Source organism: Brachionichthys hirsutus, chromosome 11 (genome assembly GCF_040956055.1).
Source record: "Brachionichthys hirsutus isolate HB-005 chromosome 11, CSIRO-AGI_Bhir_v1, whole genome shotgun sequence".
NCBI lineage: Eukaryota > Metazoa > Chordata > Actinopteri > Lophiiformes > Brachionichthyidae > Brachionichthys > Brachionichthys hirsutus.
Window position 1 is genome coordinate 4854413 of NC_090907.1, and position 19577 is coordinate 4873989.

The 19577-nt window shown below is 42.6% G+C and overlaps 1 protein-coding gene across 1 annotated transcript in view; it reads left to right on the plus strand.

Moving 5' to 3' along the window:
• The window catches only part of rsrc1 (arginine/serine-rich coiled-coil 1), an 86477-nt gene that overhangs the window by 14188 nt on the left and 52712 nt on the right, over positions 1 to 19577 (plus strand). The window contains exons 4-5 of the mRNA XM_068745141.1: positions 5491 to 5712; positions 19401 to 19437. Coding sequence (XP_068601242.1) covers positions 5491 to 5712; positions 19401 to 19437 — 259 coding nt within the window. The remainder of the gene's footprint in view (positions 1 to 5490; positions 5713 to 19400; positions 19438 to 19577) is intronic.

Consider the following 19577-nt stretch of genomic DNA (forward strand, 5'->3'; position numbering starts at 1 on the left):
CATATAGATCTGACGGGTCTTTGAAGGCCTTTGAACTCTGCTAAATGACTTGACCTTGTGGCTTGTGGCTGTGTGTTTGGGTGCGTATGGGGAGGGGCGGGGGGGGGTAGTGAGTGGGTGGCCTACATGGAGTCTCATTTCTGCTTCACAGCATAGCAGGGCATTGCAGACGTTTTGTGTTGACGACTGCTAAATTAAAAGCAAACTGAAGATTATGACAAATCTAAACATTCTTTCATGAAGCAGAGGGGGAACGAAGAAAAAACATTTCTGCCAATCTTTCATTCTCCGTCTTTGCTGTGCTAATTGTGCTCGCAATCAGCTATTTTGCTGAGATTCCTTGTGTGTTATTTAGTCTCTGTGTGTGTGTGTATGTATATTTTTGTTCCTGTATGAGTGGACATGGTAGAAGACTGATTGTGTGCGTGCGTACGTGCGCGTACTCTGAACCGAGGGAACAGATAATGTGGCTGCTTGGAAGAAGGAAGCAGCTTGGGAAATGATTTCAACAGCTCTCATAATTAGAGGAATATCATAAATTAAACTTGTCTGCCGTTGCGTTTGAAGAGCACTCAAAAGCAATAAATTCTAGATGGTTAACATATTTGCATTCCGTTCAGCAGGCGGCGTCAGGCAGGAACAGCTGTTTTCCACGTCTTTTGGCAGCAGGAAATGCTCATTGCTCACTCAAGGTGCTTTTAGATGCATTGAAATTGCAGAAAAAAGAAAAGCGACTTTTAACTCGAACAAGAAGCTGCCGCTGTGCGCTCTGTGACTGGGAAAAGCGCGGTGGGGAGCAGCGCATTAATGAAGTTCTTCAAAAAATGTGGATCTTCTCACTTTCAATGGAGCTGTTTCTTTTTCAATCTGTCTATTCCTCGGAAAAGTCAGTTGGCAAGATTTTTTGTGATGTGTGTATGCGTGTGTTGGGGTGGGGGGGGGGTTGCAACTTGCAAAGCAATCAAATTCTAACATTTACAGTTGCATAGGCCTGTGCCACCATCAGGTTGGGTTGGTTGAGGCTGAGTCATAAAATACATTGAAGATGGCAAGAATAAATATCAAAGATTTGAAGGTCGAAAAGGTTTAAAAAATGCTGCTGCAGGAGTTGGAAAAACTCCTGCAGCAGCATACAGTACCAGTATATCGATTATATATAGTATTTTATGTAATTATTTTGTCATATTGTGGCTTTTTAACTATTGTGACATTGGGAATAAGTCGTTTTTGGACCAGTCCAACATCACGTCTTGACTAGCCTCTCTGCCACCGACTTTTGTACTTTTTGTTTTACAATTTCTCCCACGACTCAAAAACATGCAATAAATATTTTTTTTGTCCTCTACTCTATTTTTCTGTATTTTATGTATTTTAACCTTAGTGAGACTAGTATCTTAGGTATCATTCTAATATTAAATAATAAAAATGCACCATAAGTCTAGCCCAAGAAATGTTGTAGCTGTTAGAATAATTTGGTCACATATTTATTAAAAGGTCCACATATTTTGTACCAGAAAGTACAGCAGTGGATACATATTTAACTTGCAATACAAAGTGCACAGATAAGTATTTCACATTTGAGCTATTTAGAAAAATAAGTGCATATTCTGATCATGTATGCATTTCTTGCCATTAATGAAGTATCTAGCCAGGAATCTATGATGGTCATTTTAAACCCAATGTCGAGGCCATTTTAACGTGCCGCTGCTCAGAAAGCCTTTGGTCCGACGGGCGTCACCATCACCAGTGTAGACTGAAATGAGAGGGTTGAAGTTACACAGCCATTAATCACTGGTCTGCCCCCACTGGGACCTGACGGACAGAGATACTCCTGAGGACGTCACGCAGCATCTATGTTTGTGTTTTCTGGCACAAGGCGTGCGCACTTTGCAGGCGCATTGTTCTGTTTTGGATGGTGATTGGGAAAAGGTCAAAAATGATTGTTGGTAACTCTTAATTGAATTGGTGATTGTTCTATGAGTGAGTGGGATTCATGTGTTTGCTGTTCATCGTTAGAAGGTATACTAGAATTATGCTGTACTGTACTTAAAAGTACAATTACTGTTTCTGAATGAAAGAAAAAAAGCTTTTGTAGAACGTGCTGAGAAATAGGAGTTTAAAATACTCGTTAATACTAGTTTAAAGTCGTTTCACCCTGACCCCATGTTGAAGTTCTTTTTCAGAATCAACATTGTGCTGCCGAGCGCTGATGTCCAAATTAACAAACAACGTTTGACTATAATGGGTGTAGCTTAAAATGTAGCAAAATACAGTGTAAAGTGCTAAAGCCAAATTAAAATGACTTGCTTACAAAAATGACTTGGTTACAGTGATGAGAATAAATGTAATTTGTTGCATCCACCCGTGGCTCCCTTTCCCTGCCCCGCCTAGTATGAACGGGGTATTAAATGGTTTGGATTCCATCGGAGACGTTCACCCGTATCCGACACTAGTGTATCACGTGCTTCTATTAATGTCCAATTTTCAATGAAAACAGAAATAGAATACAGACTGATAAGAGTAACACACCATCCAGCTTCACACCCGACCACATAATTACCCCAATGGGCTGTGGCGAGTGATCATATCCTGGTGTGCAGGGGGTCAGCAGTGATAAGCTTCAGCCGAGCTCCCAACATGCAGCATAATTACTCTATTGATAATTCTCCGGGAAAATGGTCCCAGCCAATTGCAGAGCTACGATTTAATGGATTGGACGGGAAGACGAGGGAGGAATGGAGGAAGTAGTCTGAGGGAGCAGCCTGTTTGTGTGTGTGTGTGTGTGTGGTTGGGTGCGGTGGGGGGGGGGGGGGGGGGGGGGGTTGTACATTGGTTGACCAGCAAGGGCCTTTATTACAGATGAAAATATGTTTAGGTCACAGAGACCCATTTTCCATGAAGATAATAAGGGCAATAAAATGTAAAGCAGTGAAAGAGCTTGGTATGAGGTCCAACTGTGGCCGTTTATCTGTGTGTCCCCCGCATTAGCCTATTTATTCCCATCTTTAAATTAGCTAATCATTCTCCAAGGGAAAGGACTTGGTCAGGAAATTGACATTTAACAGCATAGGCTCACTCTATTAACTACAGTAAATTTAATTTGCTGCACAGCCACAGAAGTAGGCTGTTGGGTTTTTTTTTTCTCCGCTGTCGGAGAAAGTAAGAGGAAAGGAGACGGAAACGGGAGCAGAAAGGGAAATTGTGTTTATTGCATCTGCTGCTTCTGGCTACAATTTGCTTGGCTGAAAAGACTTACCGGTAGGCTTGGAACAGTCTCTGTTGTATTCCCTATCATGCATGGCTGATTACAAGTTTATACACAGATATTGTCAACACATGGATTCACACATTCCAAGGCCCGTTTGGGTCATTGACGGATAATCTCATTTGGAGGCTTCAAACCCCTAAAATGCCAACATTTGTCTTTTCTTTCTCCTTTTAGCTGTGGTTCCCTGCCTTCACAAGTCCGGTAAACACGATATCAAGCATGCTAAATCAGATGTCCTGTGACTGACGGCTGCTTTCACCTTCTCAACGTTTCATAATGATGCCGCTTGATATTCACTCCAGGGTGTCTGCTCTCGGATCTGCTCAAATAAATCTTGTATAATTGTAACTGGTGTTGACGTGACCAGACAATTAGTTAGTCCCTTTTCCAAGCGACATTTCCAAACATTTGCTGTCCATCACATCTCTAATGTGACGAGTCGCTGTTTTTCTTTGTCTTATTGTATTATAATTACACTGCAGAGCGTCTTGGAATTCTGAGAAATTACAGAACGCTGTTGTTTAAAGTCAGCTGAATATATACTGTATTATTCAATGAAAAAGTATTTTACCGTATTTTCCACACTATAAGGCGCACCTAAAAGCCTCTAATTTTCTCAAAACTTGACTGTGCACCTTTTAACGCGGTGCGCCTTTTATGTGAACAAAGTTTGAAAATAGGCCACTCATTGAAGGTGCGCCTTATAATGCGGTGCGCCTAATGGTGCGGAAAATATGGTAGTTAAGACTCAGATAAACTGAAATGGACATTTGTGACTATTTCTGCTTTGTTGTTTAAGGTTTAATAATAATGAATTCAACCCAAGTGTTATCGGTCGACTAGAAAATAAATGAAGTCATTGTGAAAATAATTTCTGAACCGAAACACATTTTGATGTTTATTCAGTTTTGCAGAGGACGAGTCAGAGGAAACACTTTAATCCAGGATGCAAAAAAAAAAGAAATTCCCCTAAACAGATTCTCCTTTCAAGACATTGGGCTGGTGCAGCATCTCCAATGATCAGGACCACCTTGTCTAATTGATTGCAACAGTTGTCAGAGTGTTGTCTGTTTGGATGGTGACAGGTGTCTGAAGAAAATTATTAGCTTTCTGTCAGGAGGGAGACAGCGCTGGATGTCCCAAACTGCAAACTAATAAAGGGGGGGGGGGGGGGAAGCAATAAAGCTCGTGGACAGCAGGTTTGACTGTTTTTATAGACAAATCAATAAAGTGATAAATGACAGAAAATAACAGAAACTCAGCTACTGATTTCTACTGGGGGCTCAAATCACAGTCTCTATCCCTCATGCACGCACACACACACACACACACACACACACACACTTGAATAGAATATGCTGCAGCATTTTGTTTGTATTAAAACAAATGTGGACAATGACAAATAAACGTGCACGCACGTGTGTGTGTGTGTGTGTCATAACTAACAGAGTAAATCTGGTGTAAATCATTTTGAGACCAGAGGGCCAGTGTCAGGATCAATACTGAGTACAGATCTCTAATTGGCTCCATTTCTTGTGTGTGTGATTGTAAAAAAAAAAAAATGTTTTATTAGGTCTTTTCCACTGAAAGATGAATTTCAGCGCTGGTGTCTTTTAATTCAGTTCGTTTGCCGACACAAATATGACGACATAACTAAATATTTAGTTTCGTATGATTTATATAATTTGGTCTTTGGAGACAATTTTATTTCATGTAACATTATACCAGTTTTATATGAACAATAATTTATTATTTTTAGCCATAAAATGTACATGTTAAACTAAAGTTATAAATCCGTTTTATAGAATGTTTGCATTGCATTCTTTTCAAGAAACCTTTAGATTTTCATGACGTCTATACCAAATCTAAAAGTTGTTTCCCACTGTGGGAAGTCTTTGCGGTGCTCCAACTATTCCTGTTTCCTGTCACTGTTTCCACACACGCGCTCACATGACAGCTAAATGAAACATACTCAGTCACATTCGCTGGGAGTGATTGTAAGGTATTCTGGCAAATACAGGCTCTGTTGAAGTAAAATAGAGGTCGACAAGGCAGAAAGTTGATAGCTTCTGATGTTGATGGTTAGCACCACAAAAAAATTGGAAGTCTTATTTTGGGTAAGACAGCCAGGATCTTACTTTGCTTTCAATGAAGAAAGGACAATAAACATTTAAATTTGTCGCACCACCTAAATGTGTCTTGCGACTTTTGATCTGTTCCAGGTCTCATTCTCGACACCGGCGGTCTCGTAGTAGAAGTGGCAGCCGCAGCCGGCGGCGGAATCGCGTCCACAAAAGGAGCCGCAGTCGCAGGAGGAGCAGCAGCAGGGAGCGGGATCGGAGCCGGCGCAAGGGCCGTGACCGGGAGAGAGAGAGGGCGAAGGAGAAGGACAGGGGGCGTGACGGAGAAAAGGACAAGAGTAAAGACAAGGCAGGCAAAAAGGAGTAAGTGATGATTGATCTTCCCCCCTACGTTCACTCGTACGCAGGTGAACACAAACGCGCCAAATGAGTGTTGGGTCGGCCCAACTCAATCTAAACTCCAGGCTCCACGGGAGTAAAGAATATTTTAGTCGGTATAATATACAGACTTAAATATTGAGATCAGTCTCAGCCCCACCGACTTGCCCATCCATCACCCCATCCTTCCATCCATCAATCCATCATAACCTTTCTTTCTCAATTTCCCCTTGTAGTGAAGCACGAGGGTGCGTTGGCCTTGTAATGTGATCTAATTCCCTCTTGTAAGAGAAGATGTCATGGAGACGTGTGAAAAGTTGCTTGGTGGGAGTGCTGCGCAGTTCCAGTTTGTAGGGAAATGTTTGCAAGTGTTTTGTTCACCAGATCATGTCTTACGTCTTGGGCTCCACTTTTCACCCTCTGGGCCCACCAGCAATAAACCAGGACCCCTAACAATATCACATGCATCTCTGATGGGATCATCAAAAAAAAAAAAAGAAAAGAAGCGAAAGCTTCTCATCGAAGGCGGAAACGAGAACAAACTGCAGTTACAAGCTTTTGTCTTCCACAGGTCAGAACACACTGAAACAGGTTTAAAGGATAGCACATTTAAACAGTGGTACAAGCCTTTCCACCTGATCTGACCTCACTGATAATGATCCCTATTTATCTGATCTGTTGTTGATCAAACAGCGTTAATCAGATAATGAAACGTATCACTTTTGTAATTACTGAAAGGAAAAGACTGGAGAACAGCCAAGAAATCTTAAAAACTTTGCATTCTGCTGTCAAACTGTCAACACACTAAAGTTCTTGAAAAGGTGTGTGTGTGTGTGTGTGTGTGTGTGTAAGCTGTATCTGAGCTAAACATTAAAAAGTGTATTTTTATGTGACTCTTAACTTATAACTGATAGACTGTTTTATACATGGTATATATATATACATATAAATATATATCATGTATAATATTATAGTATTTATTTTCTGTGTTTGTTTAGAATTCTAAACTAAGAACACACTTGGTATATATTATAGAATAATAATAACTTGATCCTTCTAAAAGAAAAATCTTTAGTACACTTTCCATACATTTTATTTCTTATGCCGATGTTATTGGTCATCAAAGAATTCTCCATTTGGACAGAAGATGAAGATTTGCTTTTAAAGGACAAGTGTTGTCTTTATTCCAAGCTATGCATGTTGCCTTTGTTAGATCAGAATCAAGAAAACAAATAAAGCTAAGGCTTCAATATCCTTCAGCATCGATAGGGATCTCTTTATCTCTGACCCCCGCGTTAGCTTTTCTATGTGCATGGGGTGTGTATACGAAGTTAGTTTGCTGGTTTGTGTGTGTTTTCACCTGTGGCTCGTTTGTATTATATATTATATAAGTGTTGTTCTTCACAACTTGACTCCAAAGGCCCGTGTTAATATGACGTTCTCATAGATTCAAACCAAACCTGGTGCTAACCTGCACGTGTATAATATAAAATATAAATGATGAAATGTATCTTAATCTTTTCCCACTTCATTTGAACTTTCATTTCTCTGTTTCTGCTCTGTTAAACTGAACAGCAGTGAAAATCATGTTGGTCTGTGTCGACCCTGATATGATGTTGTCGTTGTCCGAGTTGCAGCCGAGCTGCGTAACAAGTCCGCCTCAAGTAGAAGAAAATCAGAAGCAGTGAGACATTTCAGGAATATGTAAAACAAAACTTTCTACAGTAAAACCTCTCTCTGACAAGCCAAAATTACCCCCCCCCCACTGTCTCTTCCATTCTTGCTCTGTTTCTCTTAATGGTGATGTGTGGTAGGATCTTCACGCCAGCCCCCCCAATCCTCGCCTCTTACGCACAAACACGCATGCATCCGCTTGCACTCTAACATTTACATCCAGGTTTCCTTGCCGGGTGGCATTAGAGGAGCGGAGCGATGTGATGTTGATGGCGGGGCGGGGTAAAGAGGAGGCTCGGGAGCTTCATAGTGTCTGTCAGGATGAAAGAGGGGCCCCTCAGAGCGGCGCCCTGACACTGACTGTGTGCGTGTTGTCGTCATTAAACATTTAACACTCCTCTGGTATGACAGCAGGCAACTCGGTGCTCCAGCGGCATGTTTTCATGCAAAATTTATTGGAAAAGACGAGCTGTTGTTAAGAGATCTTGTTGCCTTTCACCAGTGGCAAATGGGTAAGCGGTTTTGTGTGTGTGTGTGTGTGCGTGCGTGTGTGCGTGCGCATTTATTTCGTTCACAGGATCTGTAGGTCAGTTTCTATTTGGTAATCCTCTTGACTCCTAAACACAGAGGTTTCCTTTGATAGTCTAAGCAGTTGCGTTTGTGTGTTTCTCTTCAGCAGCAAGGGTTGATTATCAGTCGTTGGTGCCTCCATGAACCTGTTTAACGCTATTAGTGATACATCAGTGCATATAATCCCAATCTTTTTCTCATACAACGTACACTGATGCTGCCTCTTTGTTTTGTAAAGATCTTTTTTTTTTTTTTTTTTTAGCATTTCTCCCATCACTCCTTGTGGCCTGAGGCAGGTCAGGTTCCGTCTATCCACCCATTTTTACGCAGATGAGATGATCATCTCGGCTACAACCAATTTTTCCGCTTTGTGGGTCACGGGTCTGCTGGAGCCTCTCCCAGCTTGATATGGGTGAGAGGCGGGGTACACCCCGGATATGTTGCCACTCACGCACGCTCGTACACTACACACAATTTTGAAGTAATCAAGTCACCTAAATTGCATGTTTTTGGAGGTGGGGAAACAAAACCCACGCGGACACGGCGAGAACATACGAACTCCACACAGATAGACGTAATTAATAAATGTGGTTAGTTATTACTTTCCTTAGAAGGAGAATTAGGCTGTGCTGACGCACACATCTGCTCACAGGTAGAGAAATGACAAAAGCATAGTCTAGATGTAACTGTATTCCTCACCTGATGTTCTGAACCAATTCCAACCTGTAATTAATGAGCAGAAATGTAGAAACTGCACCTAACAGATGGCTGTTTCCCCATTTAAAAAGAAAAAAAGTGACAGGCTTTGAGAAAATGAGTCTGTTTTTATACGTTCCTGCATCATTAAATAAATCCAGCGTAGGTTCAGGCTTTGATCAGACTTGAAGGACTTTTGGTTACAGTATGCATGGAGTACAGATAATGTTAATGTCCTCACACTCACCGGTGTGCATTACTCTCCTCCTTTTTTCTCCCCACGTCCGTCACCCTCCTCACACTCGACTCCTTTGTCAAAGAATTGGTCTCTTTTAAAGAGCCGTCTTGATCCCATTTCTTTTTGCAGTGTTGACCTTTTTTTATGGGGTTTTCCTCCATCACCAAGGCAGTGGAAGACCATTGGTTGGCTGCCTTAATCCACAACCTCAATCAGACGGGTCTGTCCAATTAGGCTGAACTTCTTGTCTGTGCTGGGTCACGGGATGAGCAGTGGTACTTCCGACTCAATTTCATGTTATTTAATGAGAAATAGGGATGAGGATGAGCACGGAGGCACAGACGGCAACGTGGAGACTTTCCATGGTAGCTAGAGAGCCACCGTTTCTCCGTGCATGTAAAATCTGAGTCGGTCTAATGAGCTTAGGGTTAAAGAAATCAAATGATGGCCTGCCTTTTCATTATTAAAGTCTTCTTGATGTCTTTATCGATGAACAAATCATTTAGGATTTTCCTTCTACTGCAGAGTGACTGCAACTACAACCGTTGTTTGTGCTCATAAAAGCCACATTTTAAACGGCCGAGGTTTGTTTTGTTGACGTCTTTAAATCTAAGTGTGTTTTTCCGACATTCGTCGAGAGACCAATCCCCACCAACCTGCTCATTTCCATCTCTTTGTGAGTTTGATCGTTACCGTCTTTTTTCCCCAGACAAAGCTACACAGAACCCAACTTCACCAAACGGCTCTCGTCGGAACCCACGGGCCTCAGTTTGGCGAGCATTCCTCCATCTCTCAGCCTTAACCTCTGGAAGCCCAAAGGCTGTGAGGCAGAGAGAAAATAAAACAAGACCCCAGACACGAGCACACACACACACACACACACACATTCACACTCACACTCACTGCTGTTGATTTCCTTGCCTCACTCTGAGGAAATGATTGTCTGCTTCTTTGCCTGTGTTGAACATCTATCAGCTCATTAGTGTCGGTAATACACAGAGAAAGTAAGTGTGTTAGTGCGTGTGTTTCCAAGTAAGTAGCTCCTGCCTGCAGCATCACATCAGCCTACTGGGAGTGTGTGTGTGTATGGGTGGTGTAGGTGGGACCACTGGCTGCTCCTCATGTGTGTGTGTGTGTGTGTGTGTGCACATGTGTTTGTTTTGGGTCTTGCAGGACTCTAGGCTGTGTCTGGCTTTGGGTGTGAGTCTGGGGAGGTAAGAGAGACTTCAAACACCGTCCTTGGAAGGTTAGGATACACTCGCATTGACTTAAATCAATGAGCTGTAAGTGTGTGTATTTGTGTGTGCGTCAACGGGGGGGGGGGGTTAGCCTTGTGGCTAGGCGAGAGAAGAGACGTGTCTGTAATCTGTGTGTAGTTTGGATGAGGGTGGTTGAAATTGGACGGATACCTACATGCAAAGGAAGAACACACTCTCACACACACACACACAGTGCTGTGATTTCTTGGTCCATGGCTGTATGTAGTCATTAGCTGTTTTTATCCTCACAGATGAGCTCATTGGATAGAAACAGCCTGATTATATCGACTGTATCTTCACTAGATAAAGAGACATGAAAAAAGAAGACGAAAGCCCTGTTGGTCCCGCCTCCCGGCTCTGACATTTGTCCAAATCTGAGTTTAAGGCTGGGAAAAAGCAATGAGTGTGATAATTATCAAACCGCCGTGATCTTAATGGATCCCTTTGCTACCGCTAGACTTGGACCCTACAGTTTCTATCAAAGCCACGTGTATCTGAATTCAACCACTCGACCCAGAAGCCAAGCAAATCCGTGTAAGGTGAAAGTTTTGCAGCTACAAACACAACTTGCTGTCTGCGGCGCCAAAACCCATATCAGTTTAATCTGATTCCTCCAAAGTGGCAGATATGAAGACTTTGCGAGACTAAATGGCAAACATCTCGAGGATTGTGGGATTAGAGCTTGAAACTGTGGGTTTAGAGCTTTTTCTAACGGTGTGTTAATTGAACACTGAATGACACGAAATTGCTCAGGTAGTGATTAATCTTGATTAGGCCTGCCCCCATCTCAGAGGAGTCAGGGACACTGACTGTCAGCAGCCGACTTCATTCTTGCTTTCTACAAACAAATGGAACATAAAAAGAAAGTAGAAGAGTCAATTCTTCGTGGATTATTTCAGCATTTAATGAGGTGGCATCAGAAAAGCTCGAGGGCACCTGTAAACAAGCACAGACATTTTTGTTGTTTTGTTGTCAGCTGCTGTAAGAAACGCTGTCTGTGTGTGAGACTGACCATTCTCTGCTGTGTGTGCAGATTTGTGTGGCGAGAGAGAGAGAGAGAGAGAGAGATCTGGCCACACTAATCACAGGACGGACACCCTTAGTGAGCGATAGAGAGCTGTGACAATCCACTTAGTGGGCTCTATAATCTGTTTAACCATTTAGTTGAGTTGTTTAAGGAGTATTCACACACACACACACACACACACCCTCTGCTGGCTTTAGCAGTGCACAGGGCAGTCTGCTTTGTGAACATGGGGAGACATTCAGAACGCATCACATTTACAGTTGTGTGTGTGTGTCTCTGCGTGGTGTTTATGTGTTTGTGTTGATGTGTGTTAGACCGGCTGTAGCTACCGAGAGAGGCGAGACCTGGAGCCTGATGACAGAGACCAGACCTGGCCAAATAGAAGATCCCCCAATCCAATTACTCTCCTCTCCTCCTGAATTTGCTTTTATGCTTTATGGCTCTGAAGAGGATGCAGCCAAGATTATGAGTAGCAAACATGACAGGCCAGCTCCGATTTAGGAGAGCTATGTAAATGTGCTTGTCGACAAAATGTTTCTTAGCCTTTAGTATTTCTCCTCTTTCTCTCTCTCCTCCTCTTTCAGAAGATGCTGTGGCGAAGGCAGAGACGGGAGCTTAAAAGTGAATATTGTTATGGAGAATGATGTGTAAAAGAGACACACCGTTAATGTTTAATTTTCTCCAGACTCCAGTACTTATTCATCTGCACCAGGGGCAAGGAAAGGTGTTGACTGAAGTCTTTATGAGGAAGGCTGAAAGTGGGAATACATTATAGTGAGAGATGTTCTTTTTTTTTTGTTGGAGAGAGAGCAGACAAAGTGACCTAAAGAAGAGAAGGATAGAAAAGACACGGAGCGGACGAGTCTTCAGTCGGCAGGAAGCACCTTTATTCCTGCATTTGAACCTCTTTCTGCTCCCAGACAGAAATGGGGCTCTGCAGGTCTTGCTTAATGGCATTGATCATTACAAGAATGCCTCCTCCAGAATGGATGAACGGTGCCTCAGACGTACAGCACAAATACCTCGACTCAGTGGTGGAAGTTTGAATGGCCAGAGGGAAACATAAAATAATAATTCTCAACGAAGGCTTCTAATCAGTCACTATTTTGAGAGGATTTTCTTTCAGTGAGCTAAAGCAAAGCTGTGTCACCCACCGGCAGGCTTTGTTTAATCATGGGGCTTTTTTCCTTCGTCTTTCTTCCTTTCTTTTTTCTGTCATTTTTCTGCTTCCCTCTTTGCCTCCTTCTTTACCTCCTTCCTTCCCACCCCTGTCTTTTTCTTTCTGATTTTTATATCCTCATCTGAAGGCGCATGTGAAGTGTGTACAGTTTTGTCTAAAATCTTGGGCATTGCTGTTTTTAAATGAAGACAGTAAAATATTCCGCTCTTACACAGTCCTGAGCTTGATGTGGAAAATGTTCCTGCAGGAGTGCGTGTCACACTTGAGTTTTTATATGTTTATACTTCATATCGGCATCATTGATGAATGAATTTAACAAGTATTGAGTGTGACTTTTGGATGTCTCTCACAAAAAGAAAACTTTTTGAAAACTTACTTTGAAAACTATAAATATATATTTCTGCAAACAACCCTTCTGTTCACGTAGCAAACAAAGCCAAAAAAAAAAACTTTCAGCAGAGAGGAAATTGTCTAAATCTGACACAAATTGTAAGTTTACGTTGTTTATTTCCTCACTAATGTATTCAACAGGATTATGAATAAAGCCTAGAGGTAGTTTAAGTTACTCTCCGTACCGGAGCTGCAGTGGGTTCAGGTCTTTAGAAGAGGACTTTGTTTGCATCCTCTCAGCATGTAGCAGCTCTCTCTGTCCACGTAAGACCGGCCTGTGTTGGTTCATCTGTTTAGATAAGTGAGACATGGTAAACTTTTTCTTTGAGCCATTTTTCCTTGAAGTCGACACACACACTCACACATACACACAAACACAGCCTGCAAGCATCTCTGACTGTTGGCCAGACTGTAGAGCGCTTGAGGCCATATTGTTTTGTCTTCTGACGGGCAGACTGAAACAGATTGGGGGGGGGAAGAGGCTCTCCCAGCCCAGTGATTATGTCAGTTTGACACTGTAGACATGGAATAAGGGAGAAGGAGGATCAGTGCACGAAGAGAAGTGAAAAAGGCAATGTAGAAAATGGTGTGCAGATGATATGAATAACAATGTACGCGTTGTGTCTCCCTGGACCCCGATAACCTGCAGACCCGTTCCCGGTCTCGGTGACAGGCTGGCCTTTGTGGCCGCTTTATCCCGCCTGTACACTTGTAAGGTAGAGCTGGGATAATCGCACCTAATCTAATTAAGTCTAAAGAGGGCCATGACTGAGGCTGGCCAGAAGCAGACTGTGCACTGACACACACAGAGAAACACACGCACACACACACAGATCAAGCAACACAGCACCAGAATCCTGTTTGCATCAGAAAAATAAGGTTGTCATATTGATTATGCAGATGAGTGGCTAACGGGGGGGCTAACCGCCTCTTGGCCAGCCGGTTACAGCTGACATGAGGAAGAGGGGATTATGACAAATGTGGCTTGCTTTTTTTCTTTTCTATCTTTTCACATGCAGAACTCTGAGCCGTTGACGGACGGTGTGCGGAATAATATTAATATTCAGCTAAGAGTTGAACTCAGAGAGACTTACAGTACACATAAGAACATGAACACAGGTTTTACGGTCAGTTTCTGGGGCCCCCGAAAAAGAGAGAGAAGAATAAGACGGCGTGTAAAGATAAGAGACTTTACATTTGCGGCAATTAAATTGTCTTAATTATCTTGTTAATCCCTTGATTTTTTTAAAATAATTATTTAAATTATAAAATAACAATCTGTGTGTGTGTGTGTGTAGACAGCCAGCAGCCAGATTGCTGCTCCCCCCTCCGCCCCTATAGACAGGCCTAGGTATTCTCTGGATGAGGGTGTGATGTACAATCGGAGGGCAGGATTGAAACTGATTACCTTGTTAACTCTTGGCACTCACTGGCAGCTTGAAATAGACCTGAGCGCTTGGGCCTGATTTGCAAATGAATTACCTCTTGCCCAGCCCTCCACCCCCCCGTCTCCCATCTCTTCCTCCTCTCTCTCGTCCTTTTTTTTTGTGTCCATTCAGTGCCAAGATCATCTTTTTATATCGTGCCATGACAGATGCTTTGCCGGGTTGCCATTGTTCCCCATCAGTTTTTCTGGGGCCGCGAAGAGAGCCAAAAGATTTCCACATGTGATTTTTAACACAAGCATCCCCCCACAGTATAGCCCACTGCTTTATTCTTTGTGTTCCACTACTGCAATCGACAGTACAGGCGGACATGTTGGGGAGGGTCATTGTCTCTGTCTCAATAATGGAGAGGTATTTCCCTGATTAGGGGAGGTATGAAAAGGACTGCTAGCAATTGCAGGGAAATTAATTGCTCTCTCCATGTCCCCCTTTTGATTTTCCTGTCTCTGTCCCAACCTCTATTTAACACACTAAAAGTCAATTTTCTTCAGAACAGTGGCCCCAGTATTACATTTTCTCCACTATAGGGTTGGTGCATATAGACTGAACAGGAGGAGGTATGGGAGAGAGCGATGTCCTCACGACGATTTTGAATGGATTTGTCTATATTTTGGGTTTTCCTGTAAAGTAAGTTGGAATTGGTTCCTCAAATATGATTGGCATGATTTATGGCATTTACAGTCAAATAAAAGTGAGCATGTTTGAAATTCAGGCACGCTGGGCCCCTCTGCCTGAAGTCGAGCACTTGAGTTTTGATCTTCCTTATTCAAAGTAGAGGTAGAAATGTTTGGTTTGTGACACAGGGTCACCTTGAAGATAAGATTGGCGTATTGTGGAATGTAAAAGGAAAAACATCTCGCCACACAAAACTGGATTTTTTTTTAAAGGCCAGTATAGATGTTGATATTTGAGTTTCAGGAACAGGAAAGGTTGTACAAATGGTGCTCATTTTGAAGGTGGAGTTTACACAACTATTAAAGTATTAACTGACGATATGTTTTCTTGTTCCTTTCATGCAGTATGAACAATAATGAGGCACAATTTTTACAAAGTTAGCGACGTTTGTTCAAATTTAATCTTTTGAATTTTTAAGCATACTCTTTCACTTCTGTAGTCTGATTGTGTGTGTGTGTGGGTGTGTGTGGGTGTGTGTGTTTATCACAGACTTGCCAACTATAAATCAACTTCTGACTCCCTTATTTCTCCCTTCCTGACTTTTTTATTAACTGCACTTAACCCTCCCTAAGAGAAACGTTAAATGCTGAATTTGTTAGGCCCATTTTTAATGGACTTCTTTTCTCCTCCATTTTGGGATTATGCTAAAAGAGAGCCCCCTCCATGGGCAAGGGGAGGCAGTTTGTGAATTTGTGTGTGTGTCTCCTTCCATCCCTCCTTTTAGCTGTATAAATCCTGAGAGGTAGCTCAAGAACACAATTTCAATGTCAATTGGCAGCCCTGTTAAAAAGAAGCTATGGAGATGGCAATCAGGCCTGGGGAAAGCTGAGCCCCCAGTACTCTTGGTGTGTGTGTGCGCGCCCGCGCAATGTTGTCCCATCACATTGACTCTTTAATAGATATGACTGTCATTTGTTCAGCAGCCAAACAACATATGAATGCTCAATGACACGAGTGACAAGGCATGTAACAGAGTTGCACACACACGCACGCACGAGCGCACACACACACACCCTGTAGGTCTGATGTACAGTTGAAAAGCTGATGCAGGATACAATCTTCTTTCTCCAATTGATGTAAATCCCAAAAAAAGAGATAGTCCTCCCCTTTTCCTTTTAAAGTGTACCTATGTACAGATTTTAAGGACAGTCGTCCCTCCCCAGTGTTACGTTCCAGGACCCCCCCCCCCCCCCCCCCCCACGATAGGTGAAAATCGAGGATCTGCAATCTCTGATTGTCTCTTGTTTTTTATGTTGCAGTTATGCAGTCCAAAATGGTAACTGAAGCAAAGGGTTGCTAATGAAAATAGTCATTGCAAGTACAGATTGTAGATCATATAATGTGATAGGCATGGGCATTTAAAGGGTTAAAAGTTCCAAGCTGGCAACGCTGAGACATAATGCATGGCTGATGAGCGCTGGGCTAATGGGCAGCTCCGTTAGCTGGAAATCAAATGACTGCCTCTGCATTTTAAGTCCCTCTGTCACCTTACAATGACGGACAAAAGATATTTATCTTCACCTTGTCAAGGGGTTGGGGAGAGGAAGAGGAGGGTTCAAGTCAAGAGAGAAAGATTAATAGAGGACTTGAAGGAAAGAAAGAGGATATCTTTAGAAAAAAAATGTTGAACTTAATGCAATTATTAGAATCTTGATCACAAATGACAAGTTTTTTTTTTTAGGTTGGGTCTGCTAGCAAGACTTGAGCAATTTGGGAAGGTGAGGGACATAAAGAGGGAACGGAGAGAGGGAGGCAAGTGGGTTATTGGGAAAGGGCAAGATGACAAGCCAGAAAAAAGGGAAGTAGATGAGTTAAGATGCGGCAACAGTTCAAAGATCCTTCTCGGAGTACAAGAGACGGTGTAACAGGACATGCATTGTAAGCGATGGAGGCGAACTGGTGAGAGGAGAAAGTGTGCAATTGGAGTGGATAGAAGATGGATAGAAGATGGAGCGTTGAGGGAGATAAAAGAGCTGGAATGAGAAAAGTGTGATGGATCCAGTGGCCGTGCTAAGTTGGTCAGTATCGACTTTGCCAGGCTCGGTTTAACACGCACACTTGTTTCTCTGGTTTTACTTAGTTGACCTTGGATAACTGATTACTACTTCCTGAAGCAGAAGCAACAGCAGATTACTCTCCTCTGCCACTCCTCCCTCCCATCCCAGCTGGCAGCTTCTGGCTTGCGACTATTTTGTTCTTGAATTGGCCACTAATTAAATGATGGAACGTTCAACCAACCTGATTGGTGTCTCACGTGTCAATGCTATAAAGACATATTGAAACTGTTTTTGCCTTGTGAAGAGTGAAATTGTCCTATTTTTCTCTAAATATTTCACGAGTTGGATTTGAACCTGTGACCTTCTAGCTGTGAGGCAACAGCGCTTACCACTGCGCCACCGTGCTTATTTCTAATCTCAATTTTGTAATATTTTTTGTACGGATGACGATATGGAATGAGACTGCCTTGCCTGTTGCCCCCCCCCATGTCTCCACTCCCCTCCCGCCCCTCCCTGCTGTGAGACCAGGCTATAATGTGCTCATACAGTTGTAGTGAGCAGGCCTTGGTGTCTCTGAGGCCTTGTGCTACACCACCATTACTATCTGGCTTGCCTCCACTACAAATTGGACGAACAGGCACTGACACATTTTCAATATTATTACATTAAACCAAGTGGATTTTGATTGATAACCTAATATTGGCCTAATGCAAAACATCAATCATGGCAAGTATATTAATTATTTAATATTGTGCCGTAATTCAGAAATCGATGCTGCCTCTGCGTTGAAGGTGCAGAGAATGGATGGAGGGAGGAGAGCGATAAGGAGAGAGAGAGAGAGGGAAGGCTCTGTCCCTGAAGACCTCAACAGATTATATCATGTTTTGAAGCGAGGGATGAGGATGTAAAACGTTGTGCGTCGGCTGTGATCCCTCCAGCCTGGGTGCAGGCGACGGCGGGCAGCTTGCCCTTGATGTAGTCAAGAAGGCAGACGACAGAGTGAGGAGATGAAATGAAGACCTTGATAAAGGCTGGGTCGCAAAAATAACACGGGAGCAAAGCGGTGTGGCATAAGAAGGGGGAGAAATGAAGCGGAGGATGAGGGATTGAGCAATGTGTTCACCCCCCCATGTTAGATTGTTTCTCACTAATTGCGCTTCATTAGTGGATTACACACAGTCACCACGGTAACAAATGTCTTGCTGTCTGTCTGCCCATCATGCATAATAATTGTGGTGGGGTGTTGTCAGAATGTAATGTAATCGCAGCTAAATGAAGTTGGCCTTAAGTGATTGGCTCGTCTGAAAGTGGCTCATTGACTAAAGAAAATACAAGAAACCACCTTTTCCTTCGTTTATTGTTGTTTCTTTTATTTATATTCATTTCTGTTTCGCTTATCAGCATTTACAAATCTTGATGAGGTGGTTTGTGGTCAAGGTTGGTTGGTTGGATGGATGGATGGGTGGATGGGTGGATGGATGGCTGCAGCAAAGCAGAGGAGGATGAGATGGATGAGACAGTATGTAATTTTAGAGATGGTATAGATTTACACTGTGATGCTTCTGGCTGCATTAGCAACTGAAGCCTGTCGATAAGCCTTCCTCTCTCTCAGCGCACACACACACTCACACTCACGCACGCACACACACACACAATGACCAGGGTGGAGTTGCCTGTAATGGGGGCCAGAGTTGCATTGAGTTGGGGGGACTGTTTGTGTTCTCTTGATCTGTTGATTTCCACTGCTGCAAATTTAAAATATGCCAAAATGGCATCTATTATTTACTGCCAATTTGCTTTTTCAAAATCTGAGTGCTTCCCCCACCTCCTCTACCACTTCCTCGGCTTGCCAGTATGCTGTTGTGATAATCTCATACACATTTATATAAATTCATACATAATAAGTTCTCTTTCTGTACTAACAGATATTGATAATGCTGCCAATAGTGTGCCGACAGAATTAGTGAACCTCTGACTGGTATTAGAAAATGCAACATTTCCATTCTGAAGCCATGCAATGAAGTCATTTTATATATACACACACACACACACACACACACACACTGTATTATCAATTTCTTACACGACAATTTTGTCCTGGTTTCTTGAAGTAAAAACCCAGTGCGGATTGTGGAGGTGGCTGACTGTAGTCCAAACAAGAACTGAAACAAATAGCCAACTCATCAACTGGTCCAAAGATAAAAAATGAATCAGGGACTGTGGAATAATACATTCTCTGAAGTTATTCTCCGAGCAAAAATAAGAGACTCTTTGTTTTCAGTTTGTCTTCAGTCCAAGTTTTGATGTTTTCTTAATCCTCTTTTGAATATACATCTTTATCCAAAAGACAATTGAAATCAGTCTTGCGTTGTGCGACTCTGGTCCCATGTTCCTTATATTCTGAGACCAAAAAGCAAATCAGCTGGTTTTAAAAAAGTATGTGTGTTTTGTCTGCATTTAATATATGACGTCTTGTACTGGCAGTTTAATTACAACGGGGGAAATGTGTTGTTGTGTTGCAGGGATGACGGGATCATCAATGCCAGTTTAGAACATCTGGTAAGTCCTTTTTTTGATGGCCTCCTGTTAACACACACACACACACACACACACACACACAGAGTCAGGCTACCAGAACACCCACAGAGAGAGGCCCTTCCGACATAGACCGCTATAATGCTGAAACGAAGACCCTTCTC